We start from the raw sequence: 12,136 nt of genomic DNA on the forward strand, positions 1-12,136 counted from the left end.
ATGCTAGAAATATTAAAATACTGGAGACAGACAGGAAGACATGGAGGAAGGGAAGGTTAACATTTCAAAATGACATTAACCTGTCTGACACAAGGTCACTGAACTTAAATGGAATTCTCTACCCCCTCCCCACCCCACCACACAGAAAACAAAAGTCAAAACTCCTTTAAAAACATTAGAAAAGGTAATATTATGTACTCATTGGTGGCAACTCTTGGTACTCATTATCATTTAAGAGGACACGATTTTGTCGTGCAACTTCTCAGAATGAAGAGAATCCATAATTCCTCAAATTTTGCCAAAATTAACCTGCAGTTATTTAGTTTTTGCTCATATTGCAAGGTGGTCAATTGGGCTGGGGGTAAATACTAAACATTCCACAATTGTTGGAAAGTTGGCTTAAAGTGATTACATGATTATCAAAAAAAGTGTTAAATCTGTAAATAATAACTTTTGTTATGCAAGGGTAAAACAGATAGTTGAATTAAATTTAGTGAAAACAATTAAGTTAATAAAATACCTCTTTCATCATGCTACTAATCAATGAAAAGTTTTAGTGTAAACACGAGGAAATCTGCAGATGCTGGAATTTCAAGCACCACACATAAAAATTGCTGGTGAATGCAGCAGGCCAGGCAGCATCTCTAAGAAGAGGTACAGTTGATGTTTTGGGCCGAGACCCTTCACCAGGACTAACTGAAAGAAGAGATAGTAAGAGATTTGAAAGTGGGAGGGAGAGGGGGAGATCCAAAATGATAGGCGAAGACAGGAGGGGGAGGGATGAAGCTAAGAGCTGGAAAGTTGATTGGCAAAAGGGATATGAGAGGATCATGGGACGGGAGGCCTAGGGAGAAAGAAAGGGGGAGGGGGAATCCTAGAGAATGGGCAAGGAGTATAGTGAGAGGGGCAGAGGGAGAAAAAGAGAGCGGAAAAAAATATAATAATAATAAATAAATAACCAATGGGGCACGAAGGGGAGGTGGAGCATTAACGGAAGTTAGAGAAGTCAATGTTCATGTCATCAGGTTGGAGACTACCCAGATGGAATATAAGGTGTTGTTCCCCCATCCTGAGTGTGGCTTCATCTTGACAGTAGAGGAGGTCGTGGATAGACATATCAAAATGGGAATGGGACGTGGAATTAAAATGTGTGGCCACTGGGAGATCCTGCTTTCTCTGGTGAACAGAGCGTAGGTGTTCAGCGAAACGGTCTCCCAGCCTGCGTCGGGTCTCGCCAATATATAGAAGGCCACATCGGGAGCACTGGACGCAGTATATCACCCCAGCCGACTCACAGGTGAAGTGTCGCCTCACCTGGAAAGACTGTCTGGGGCCCTGAATGGTGGTGAGGGAGGAAGTGTAAGGGCATGTGTAGCACTTGTTCCGCTTACAAGGTTAAGTGCTGGGAGAGAGATCGGTGGGAAGGGGTGGGGGGGGACGAATGGACAAGGGAGTTGCGCAGGGAGTGATCCCTGTGGAAAGCAGAGAGAGTGGGGGAGGGAAAGATGTGTTTAGTGGTGGGATCCCGTTGGAGGTGGCGGAAGTTACGGAGAATTATATATTGGACCCAGAGGCTGGTGGGGTGGTAGGTGAGGACAAGGGGAACCCTATTCCTACTGGGGTGGCAGGAGGATGGGGTGAGAGCAGATGTGCGTGAAATGGGAGAGATGCGTTTCAGAGCAGAGTTGATGAGGAAGGGAAGCCCCCTTCTTTAAAAAAGGAAGACATCTCCTTCGTCCTGGAATGAAAAACCTCATCCTGAGAGCAGATGTGGTGGAGACGGAGGAATTGCGAGAAGGGGATGGCATTTTTGCAAGAGACAGGGTGAGAAGAGGAATAGTTTTAGTGGTTGATTTGCTGATTTATTTACTATATTCACATACTAGAAGGCAAATTCTTTTACAATAGATACAGCACTCCATATTAAGATGGAAAGATAAATATGGAAGCATTAAAGTGTTGCTTTTATGTCATTTATTGGAAAAATTATTAGAACAAATCGACTTACGTGGCTTTGTTATGCCCAGTGAATGGCAAGTCAAAGGATCCTGACAGATATGATGTATAGTGAAGCTTATAAAGAGCATAGCATATCTGAAAACTGCAGATTTTGGGGTGCTTGGGAAGTTAATACTTGGACTCTTAGAATGATTGGGAAGGGAGTGTAGTACACTGTTGTGGCCAATTGCAGATGCTGTAAGGAAGACTGAATCAAGTTTTGTCATGACTAGCATAAAGACTGAATCAACTGTTCAGGTTTGGAGAATGGCCCACTATGAATGAGACTGCCACACATCTGAATCAGCAAAACCTAAAGAACTTATCAGCATGAATACTGTACTCTGTAAGGACAGCCAATTTATAACTATATCATTACTTCCTATGTTCAAATGGTGAAGGTAATACCTCCCATAAACTGTTGGATTTAGGGGCCACATCCTAAACTCAAGTCCTATTTACATGGCACTTTTAGGTCAGTAAAAGGACATTTAGTTCTTACACTATTCTTCCCACCTTCCTTCATCTCATTCAATGAACTACTTGCATATCTAGAACATCTCAAGGTTTTTCACAACAGCAGAATAGCATTTTTATTCTCTTCTCTATATTGCACATATACTTGGAATATGATTGTCCCAATGCCCTTACCACTTGGAGACACGATGACTGGCTGGGTAAGCCTTTGTTCTCCTCCAGGTGGGAGATTCAGCACTATGACCAGTACTGTGCCAAGTGTCGTCCCAACCCACAAACATGGTGAGGTGCACGTATCTGCCTTTCGGGTATAAGTCTCAGAGAAATGAAGAGCAGTGATGGCCTCTCGGGACTCCTTGTCAATGCTGGTAACACTGGAACTACGGGAACGGCTGAAAGAGTTGTCTCTCACATCTAATTTTGAAACAGGAGAAATGCAAAGCCATTAATGATACAGAAGAAGAATAATCAGGATATTATCAGCTTAAATTATCTGGGCATTATCTGTTCATACCTGTACTTTCATAATGCAATTTTACATTTCAACCTATTTTCATTCAGTTGATTTGTTGACACAATTTTAACAGATCTATTAATCCATTGAGTATCCATCTAGTACTCTGAGAAAATGGGATGGTAGTAAATACACACCAATCAACCATAAACATGGCCTTTATGTTTGAAAAGATAATTTAAGCAGAAATTCTGCTCATCTTTCATGTCCCCAGCACTTCTGCATTTGACAAACACAAGAAAATCTGCGGATGCTGGAAATCCAAAGCAATATACATGAAACGCTGGAGGAACTCAGCAGACCAGGCATCTGTGGAAAAGAGGGAACAGTCGATTAAGGGTCTCAGCCTGAAACGTCGACTGTTTCCTCTATTCCACAGATCCAATTCCGCATTTGATACCACTTGTCTTTTCTTGGTGAATTTTGAGACACTACAGTTATTTTATAAATATGCACTTCAGCAACTTCTGGTCGGAGGGACAAAAAACTATTCATCATCTTCCTTGGGAATCTAGTTTTCAGGGTTAAACAATGTCATTTTGGTGCCTGAAGTGGCATCTGCCTGTGATTCAGTAGAAAGGGGTTAGAATTTGTGTCAATGTGGAGTATTTCTCTAGTTGTAAAGTAGATGTATTAAATAACTTGATTGAGATATATCCCACAATCACTTAATGTCAGTTAACAATGATCAAGGCTGGTGTTTATTGATCATCTTAATGTCTCCAAACAGAACAGACAGGTAAGGTGCCATGATATACAACAGACCAGGTACAGATGTCCTTCAGGTAAGGAAATTCGACATCAGTGAACCCAATGGGTTATTCTTACAATCCATTTCTAAAACTAGTTTCAGATTTTATTCAATTACCTCAATTTTAAGTAAGGGTACCATTCAAACTCAGGTCTTTGGAGTAATAGCCCATTGATCTAGTCAATTAACCATTATGCTCAACTAGAAAGCAACCCAGACTTACAGTATTTTAAGTAAGGATAAGTTGATATATAGGTGGAAAAGGAGTAAAGTAAAGATGTTGCTTTAATTAAACATTTATGAAAAGCCTCTTCCTGAAGCTACAGGATATATTCAGAGTGTGGAATGTATATACAGAGAACTCATACTCCAAATATTGTTTTGAATGGGTTCATATTTTCCAAATGCTGATTAAGTCCTTGGTCTCTGTTCTTTGACCCAACTCCAAACTCTGTCATTGGCAAAGAGTGAGGAATGTAGGTAAGTCCTATGACTATGAACAAAAAATAAGCTCCTCTCCCTCCAAAACAGTAAGAAAGATCATACTTCAGTATATATATATATGATAGTTTTTATGGATAAAAGCCCTATAGACAAAAGAATAAAAAAGCTACTGTTGGACTAGTTTTTTTCCCCCCATGATTAAGTCACTATTGTCAAATTACAAGGGATGGGTTACATCTGAACTCAAGGAGGACCAATATCCTTACAGGCAAGTTTGCTGGAGACTTTGGGGAAGGTTAAATCCAGGTTGACAGGGAGGTGGGAACCAGAGTGATACGTCAGAGGATGGAGCAATTAGAGTAAAGGTAGATAGATGCAATGTGTAGAGAGATTGTGAGAGCAACTATGAGGAAGGATAGACAGTGCGTAATTATCGTCAGCTGGATGGGTTGAAATGTGTCTGTCTCAATGCAACAAGTATCAGGAACAAAGGTGATTAACTAAAGAGCATGTATCAGTATACGGAACTATGATATTGTGGCCATTATGCAAGGACTTGGCTGTCACAAGGGCAGGAATAGTTACAGATTGTTCTGGGGTTTAGATGTTTCAAAAGGAACAGGGAGAGAAGTAAAAGAGGTGGGGAGAGGCATTGCTGATCAGGGATACTATCACAGCTGCTGAAAGGGAGAAAATTGTGGAGGGACCGTCCACTGAGTCAGTGTGAGTAGAAGTCAGAAATAAAGAAGGGAGCAATCACTCTATTAGAAGCATTCTATCGACACTCCATTAGCAACAGAGACACCAAGGAGCAAATCGAGTTTGGAAATGTGCAAAAAATAACAGGGATGTTGGTCATGGGGTCTTCAATTTCCATAGTATTGATTGGCACCCCTTTAGTGCAAAAGGTTTAGATAGGCAGAATTTGTTAGGTCTGTCCAGGAAGGTTTCCTGATACAACATGTAGACAGGCTAACTAGAGACAAGACTACACTGGATCTGGTCAGGTGACAAACCTCGGTGGATAAGGATCTTAGAGACAGTGACCACAACTCTGACCTTTATCATTTCCTAGGACAAAGATCAGATCAGATGGCATGGAGAAGTATTTAATTGGGGGAGGGCAACTTATGATTCTGTTAGGCAGGAACCTAGAGGTGTACATTAGGAACAGAGGTACTCAGGGAAATGCGCTTTGGAAATATGGAGGTTGTTTAGCGAGAAACTGCATGGGGTTCTGGATAGGTTTATCCTAGTGAGGCAGGGCAAGGACGGTAGGGTGATTGAACCATGGTCAACAAGAGATGTGGAACATCTAGTCAAGAAGAAGAAAGAAACTTAAGGCTTAGGAAGCAAAGCTTTTGAGAGTTATAAGGTAGCCAGGAAGAAGCTCAAGGAGGGACTTAGGAGAGCTAGAAGGGGCCATGAGCTGGTCTTGGCAAATAGGATTAAGAAAAACCCAAGGCTTCCTACAGGAGAATGGCTAGAATGAGGGCAACACCAATCAGGGATAAAAGAGGACACATGTGCCTGAAGTTGGAGGTGGCAGAGGAGATCCTTAGTGAATATTCACCAACAAGGGAGAACTTGATGAATGGGACATCAGTGAGAACAGGCTAATATCCTGGAACACATAAACTCTTATCAGGCTTCCAGCTGGGTATAGTTTATACATCATATACACCAAGAAAGCACTAGATCCTTTTTCATGCTGGAGCATGCTAATGTTAAGAGGAGGTGCTGGAACTTTTGAAATACACTAGGATACTAAGTCTCCAGTGCCGGATGGGATACACCACAGGTTACTACGGAACGTGAGGAAAAAGATTGCTGTGCCTTTGGGGATGATCTAGCATCCTCGCTACCAACAGCAGTGGTACCAGAAGATCGGAGGCAGACAAACATTATTATTTTGTTCAAGAAATGTAATCCTGATAATCCTGGGAATTATAGACTAGTGAGTCTTACATCAGTGGTGGGAGAACTATTGGAGACAAGATTTATGAACCTTTGCAGGAGCATAGTCTGATTATGGATACTTATCATGGATTTGTCTGGAGCAGGTCATGCCTCACAAGCCCAATTTAATTCTTCAAGGAAGTAACAAAACAGATTAATGAAGGTAGAGCAGTAGACGTGGTGTACATGGATTTTAGTAAGGTGTAACCAACCTCATGGAAGGCTCATTCAGAATATCAGGAAGCATGGGATCCAGGGAAACTTGACTGTGTGGATTCAGAATCAGCAAACCAATAGAAGGCAGAGGGTGACAGTAGATGGAATGTGTTCTACCTGGATGTCGGTGACCAGTGGTGTTTTGCAGGGATCTGGTCTGGGACCCCTACTCTCGGTGATGTTTATAAATGACTTGGAAGAGGAAGAGGAAGTGGAAGGGTAGGTTTGCAAATGACATGAAGGAAGGTAGTGTTGTGAATAGTGTAGAAGGTTGTCCTAGGTTATAATAGGACACTGATAAGATGCAGAGCTGGACCAAGAAGTGAAATATGGAGATCAATTCGGAAAAGTGTGAAGTGATACACTTTCAAGCAACACACATCAAAGTTGCTGGTGAACGCAGCAGGCCAGGCAGCCTCTCTAGGAAGAGGTACAGTCGACGTTTCAGGCCGAGACCCTTCGTCAGGACTAACTGAAGGAAGAGTTAGTAAGAGATTTGAAAGTGGGAGGGGGAGGGGGAGATCCCCCTCCCCCTCGTACCCCACCTGTTATTTATTTTTATACACACATTCTTTCTCTCACTCTCCTTTTTCTCCCTCTGACTATACCCCTTGCCCATCCTCTGTGTTCCCCCCTCTCCTTGTCTTTCTTCCCGGACCTCCTGTCCCATGATCCTCTCGTATCCCCTTTGCCAATCACCTGTCCAGCTCTTGGCTCCATCCCTCCCCCTCCTGTCTCCTCCTTTCATTTTGGATCTCCCCTCCTCCTCCCACTTTCAAATCTCTTACCAACTCTTCCTTCAGTTAGTCCCGACAAAGGGTCTCGACCTGAAACGTCGACTGTACCTCTTCCTAGAGATGCTGCCTGGCCTGCTGCGTTCACCAGCAACTTTGATGTGTGTTGCTTGAATTTCCAGCATCTGCAGAATTCCTGTTGTTTGCGTTTTTAAAGTGATACACTTTAAACGGTTTAACTTAAAGGCAGAGTACAAGGTTAATGGCACGAGCTGTAGCAGTGTTGTGGCACAGAGGGATCTTGGGGGCCCACATCTTTAAATCCCTCAAAGTTGCTGCACAAGTTGATTGGGTGACTAACAAGGCATATGATGTGTTGTTGTTCATTAGTCAGGGGATTGTGTTCAAGGGCAGTGAAGTCATGTTGCAGCTTTATAAAACTCTGGTGAGACCACAATGGGAATACTGTGCTTAGTTCTTCCTGTAATCATCACCTCATTATAGGAAGGATGTGGAAACTTTAGAGAGGGTGCAGAGGAGATTCGCAAGGATGCTTCCTGAACTAAAGAGCATGTCTTATGAGGATAGATTAGCAAGCTAAGGATTTTCTCTTTGGAGTGGAGGATAAGAGATGACTTGATAAGAGGTGTATAGGATGATAAGAGGCATTGAGTGAATAGTTCGCAATTTTTTCCCGCAAAGTTGAAATTGCTAATGTGAGAGGGCATTATTTTAAGATGATCGGAGGAAGGTATGGGGGGGGGGTGGTAGATGTCAGAAATATGTTTTTTGTTAAACAGAGAGTGGTGGGTTTGTGACCACACTTGCTGGGGTGGTGGTAGAGCCACACCATGTCAATTGGCTATTGTTAAAGTGGTTTTATATAACTATGGTAAAGATAAACAATCTCTCCTCAACTTTCTCAATCTGGCTGCACCTTTGAATATTGCTGCCCACACCATTCCCATAAAATGGGTAGAACTGCAATTGGCTCAATATCATTTGCACCTCAAGGAATTGCTTGTAACCACTTCTGTTCCAACACCCTTCCCCCAAGAATCCATCCTCCTATTTACACATCATCTCTCTGGAACACTACTTGAAAACAAAGCATCAGAGTCCCTGGTGCTATTTGTGTAAAGAACTTCTCTAGTCAAAAAAACTCTTCTCGGGCTTCCAGCTGGGTACAGGTATTGATTATAATTGACATTTCGATACCAAACTCTATCATCTTCTTCAGGGGTGAAATCCTTGAAGAAGATGGCAGAGTTTGGTATCGAAACGTTGGTCATAATCGATACCTGAACCCAGCTGGAAGCCCAAGAAGAGTTTATTTGTCATATACGCCAGGGAAGCACTACATCCTTTTTAAGCCTTTAGTACTGGGAAAATCAAAGACACTTTCATTAATCCCCAAACCATGGCAAATGACCAATCCTTTTCCTCTCTCTGGCTGAAACAGACTGTGCAATGTTGGGTGTCAAAATAAATTAAATTGAATACAAAGCCATACCTAAGCTTAGATAGTGTTACTTTTACTTCTGTAACATCACTGAATTCCTGCTTGAACTGCTCATTTATCTTTAACCGTAGACTTAACAATCCCAATTATTCCTCTTAGGCTCGACATTTTAAATATTCAAATTTATCCAAAACTCTGCATTTGGTATGCAATTTGTATAATTGCCATTTACCAATCACCTTGGGTTTCTGGCTGAGCACAGTATCAGTTTTAAAGTTCTCACCCTCAGTTTCAAATTCCTGTATATTTGTAACAGCCTCCATACAATCTCCATTATACTCCTTTGATGCCAATGCCTTAAATATTTTTATTTTTAATAGCTCCAATTTTGCTAGCTGAGCCATCAGCTCCTAAGACCCATGAACTTTTCAATTCTATGGATCAAAGGCCATGGACTGAGTGTGAATAGATGAGATTAATATAGTCAAATATAATGGTCGGCATTGATATAGTGGGCCAAAGGGCTTGTTTCTGCGCTGTACAACTCTACAAGTCCAATCCCCTCCCTAAATCTATGCATTTTCCTACTACTCTTTCCTCCTTTAAGTGTTGCTTAAAATCTTGTTCAATGATTAAGCTTTGGTCATTGTCAACAATATCACCGTATGAGGCTCAGTATCAAATTTTACACACCTAAAGTGCATTGTGAAATCTTATGACATTCACGCTGATAAAGTTGTAAAACTGTTCTTCATTAACATCATGCAGATAAACCACTAATGTAGTGATGAGGCTTGCATTAAGCTTGTTTACATGTTTAAACAATGATCAACAAATAAATCACAACATGGAGCAGTCTAAGATGAAAGAAACAAAAATAATGGCATACTCAAAAATAGACCTCCTGAAAGACAACAGTATGATACTGCTTGACCCAAGTACTAGAATTCCAGTTTTTTTGCTGTATAATTTATTGAAAAAGATGCTTTGTTTCAAGTATGAATATCACACATAACTCTCACCAAACACTACAAATGTATAATAAATAACATTACTACCTTCAGTATATGATCTCCCCAAATATGCATGGAATAGCTGGAAATATAACTAACATTTGATGAGAAACACAAGAGACTGCAGATGTTGGCATCTCCAGCAATAATCAGTCTGCTGGAGGAACAGTGGGTTGAGCAGCCTCTGTGGGAGGAAAGGAATTGTCGATGTTTTGGTTTGTAACTTGACACAGGGCTGGAATCCAAAATATCAACAATTCCTTTCCTTCCACAGATGCTGCTCAACCTGCAGTTCCTCCAGCAGTTTGCTTGTTGCTATAACATTTGATGAGTTGATTTTTTTTCTTATTGAAGTTGTCAAAGCTTTTAATCAAAGCCTTTGGAACTTTTAAAATTAAACATGATCCAAAATTTGAAGATCAACAATATTTTAGAGCAGATTGTCTTCATGCTTTTGAACCACACCTTTCTGTTATTTCAGTTTCCTGCTTCCTCAGGTTTCCATCTGCTTGCTCTGTATTTGACCTTTTGAGTTATTATCCAATGATTACTTGCCTAAAGTGGAAATCTGTCCATTACACATCAATGATGTCTCTCCAAATGATGAAGACACCGAGGTGGCACAGAAGGAAAGGCAAAGCTCATTTTTATCGCTTCTCGGTCTTTTGGCTAAGATCAAGTGCAAAGCTCATTTTCCAAATACATACTTAAAAGCTTTAGATATCCACAGTGTTTTAAAAAAAAATCTACTCTTTCACTTTAAAATAAATTAAGTCAAAACCAATACATGGGTAATTCTAAGTGTAAACACAAAAGACATTTAAAATTATTCTTAAAAAATTGAAGGGTGTGTCATTGTTAAAGCAAAATGGAATACTACAGTAAAATTTAAGGCATTGTGGAATTCTCCAAGTTAATTGTTTTTAACATAAAATGGACCAAGTGAACACCGGTTTGGTAAGGACCTATTACAGAGATGGCTTATTAATTAGAATATTGGAATAGTGAATATAACTGAGAGGAGATAGTAGCCATTGTTTTAATTAGTAATATTGTACGGGGAATCTTGGCCTCAGCTATATCCTCGAATTTGACAGGAAATGACTTTCTGGATTGCGTGCATCAAGAAACAGTTTTAAGACAGCACTAATGAATTACATACTAACAACAGCTAAAAATCTGAACATTTAACATTAGCAACTTTCAGGTGAAATTGCAACTAGTGAATCCAGGACCTGAAGTACAATTTCAGATACAGTACAATCTTGAGACGTGTAGCATGACCAAGAGAAGCCCTAATGAATTGTAGCTTTCTCAAAATCATGGCATACTGAAATTGGATGGCAGTAGAAAGTGCGTATAGAACTCGCTCCAAGGGAGTGGGCGCATGTACAAAATTCATGTGATGAATTCATCATGTTGAAGCAAACAGTCGTATCATGATTGGCCAGCACCATTTGGGCATAGCAATAATAACTAACTAAATCCAGGTTTCCATCTTTTAAAAGTGAGATAGCTTCTGGCTGCAAACAGTGGTGGAAGCCTTTCCAGAGATTGGTCAGCATTGCAGAAGATGAACTCCTCACCTTCATGACTCAGTATTATTTTGATTCCGCTGCAGCTGTGAGGTGCTACCCCTTTGATGAAACATTAAAATTAAGCCCCATTTTCCCCTTTCAGATAGGCAAAAGAGCTAAAGAATAGCACCTCTTCCATTATTTATCCCTCAACTGTTGTTTATGGCACAGGTGACCTCATTGCCACTTTAAGTCTTTCCTGTGTGCAAAATAGATATCCTGTTACCATAAAACTGTAACAGGGTTTCAAAATTATCTCATGATTTTTGCTGCACAGACAATTTTAAAAGATGTGGGAACTAATTAAGAGCTCAGCTATCAAAGTAGCAAGATGGGCGCAAGTCACCAAGATTTACCTTCTTTCTTGATGGACAATACTACATCCTTCTACAGTTCCCATGTGATCGCTTTGATCAAAGAAATGTAGAGTGCTGTCTCCTTGATGATACACAAAATTCCATTCCAAGCACTTCATTATTTACATCCGAGCAAGAACAGGCCAGCAAATCAACCACAATGCAACACACTGCATTCTCTCTTCCCTGATATGTTCCTCTTTGTAATTTCACTAGTTTTATTAGAAACCACACTAATACCACTTCATTCAGCAAGAAATGTGCAATGATAGGCGCAGCATAACCTAGAGCCACTTTGCTTACAAGATTGATCAGATCACAAGATTCATGGAACTCCTAATGCTCTAAAAATGTTAGTTCTTCATCACCCATAATTTCTCAGAATCTGCAGTTTGCTGATAAACAAAAAAGATTAATAGAAGCCAACAAAACCATTGGTGCAGCAGATGCTGTACACTCACAAACATTAGAAACTATTTATAGCAATCGGAAGCTGGCAATATGAAGCAGGAAATCATTGAGGTGGCGCTGACAACAGACCTCCAGCAACAGTAATAACACAAGCCTCTTTTGGAGAAAGAAGGACTCACAGTGTTATATTGTGAATAGAAGCATTTTTCTGTTAATTAAATTGC

At 40.6% G+C, this 12,136-nt stretch overlaps 1 protein-coding gene across 7 annotated transcripts in view; it reads right to left on the minus strand.

Annotated features, from left to right (window-relative positions):
* LOC140201476 (syntaxin-binding protein 5) overlaps positions 1-12,136 on the minus strand; it is a 228,458-nt gene that overhangs the window by 39,145 nt on the left and 177,177 nt on the right. For all 7 annotated transcript variants that reach the window (XM_072265644.1, XM_072265649.1, XM_072265645.1 and 4 more), the window contains one exon: positions 2,650-2,889. In XM_072265644.1, the coding sequence (XP_072121745.1) occupies positions 2,650-2,889 (240 nt within the window). The remainder of the gene's footprint in view (positions 1-2,649; positions 2,890-12,136) is intronic.

The sequence above is a fragment of the Mobula birostris genome, chromosome 8, assembly GCF_030028105.1.
Source record: "Mobula birostris isolate sMobBir1 chromosome 8, sMobBir1.hap1, whole genome shotgun sequence".
In the NCBI taxonomy this organism is placed as follows: Eukaryota; Metazoa; Chordata; class Chondrichthyes; order Myliobatiformes; family Myliobatidae; genus Mobula; species Mobula birostris.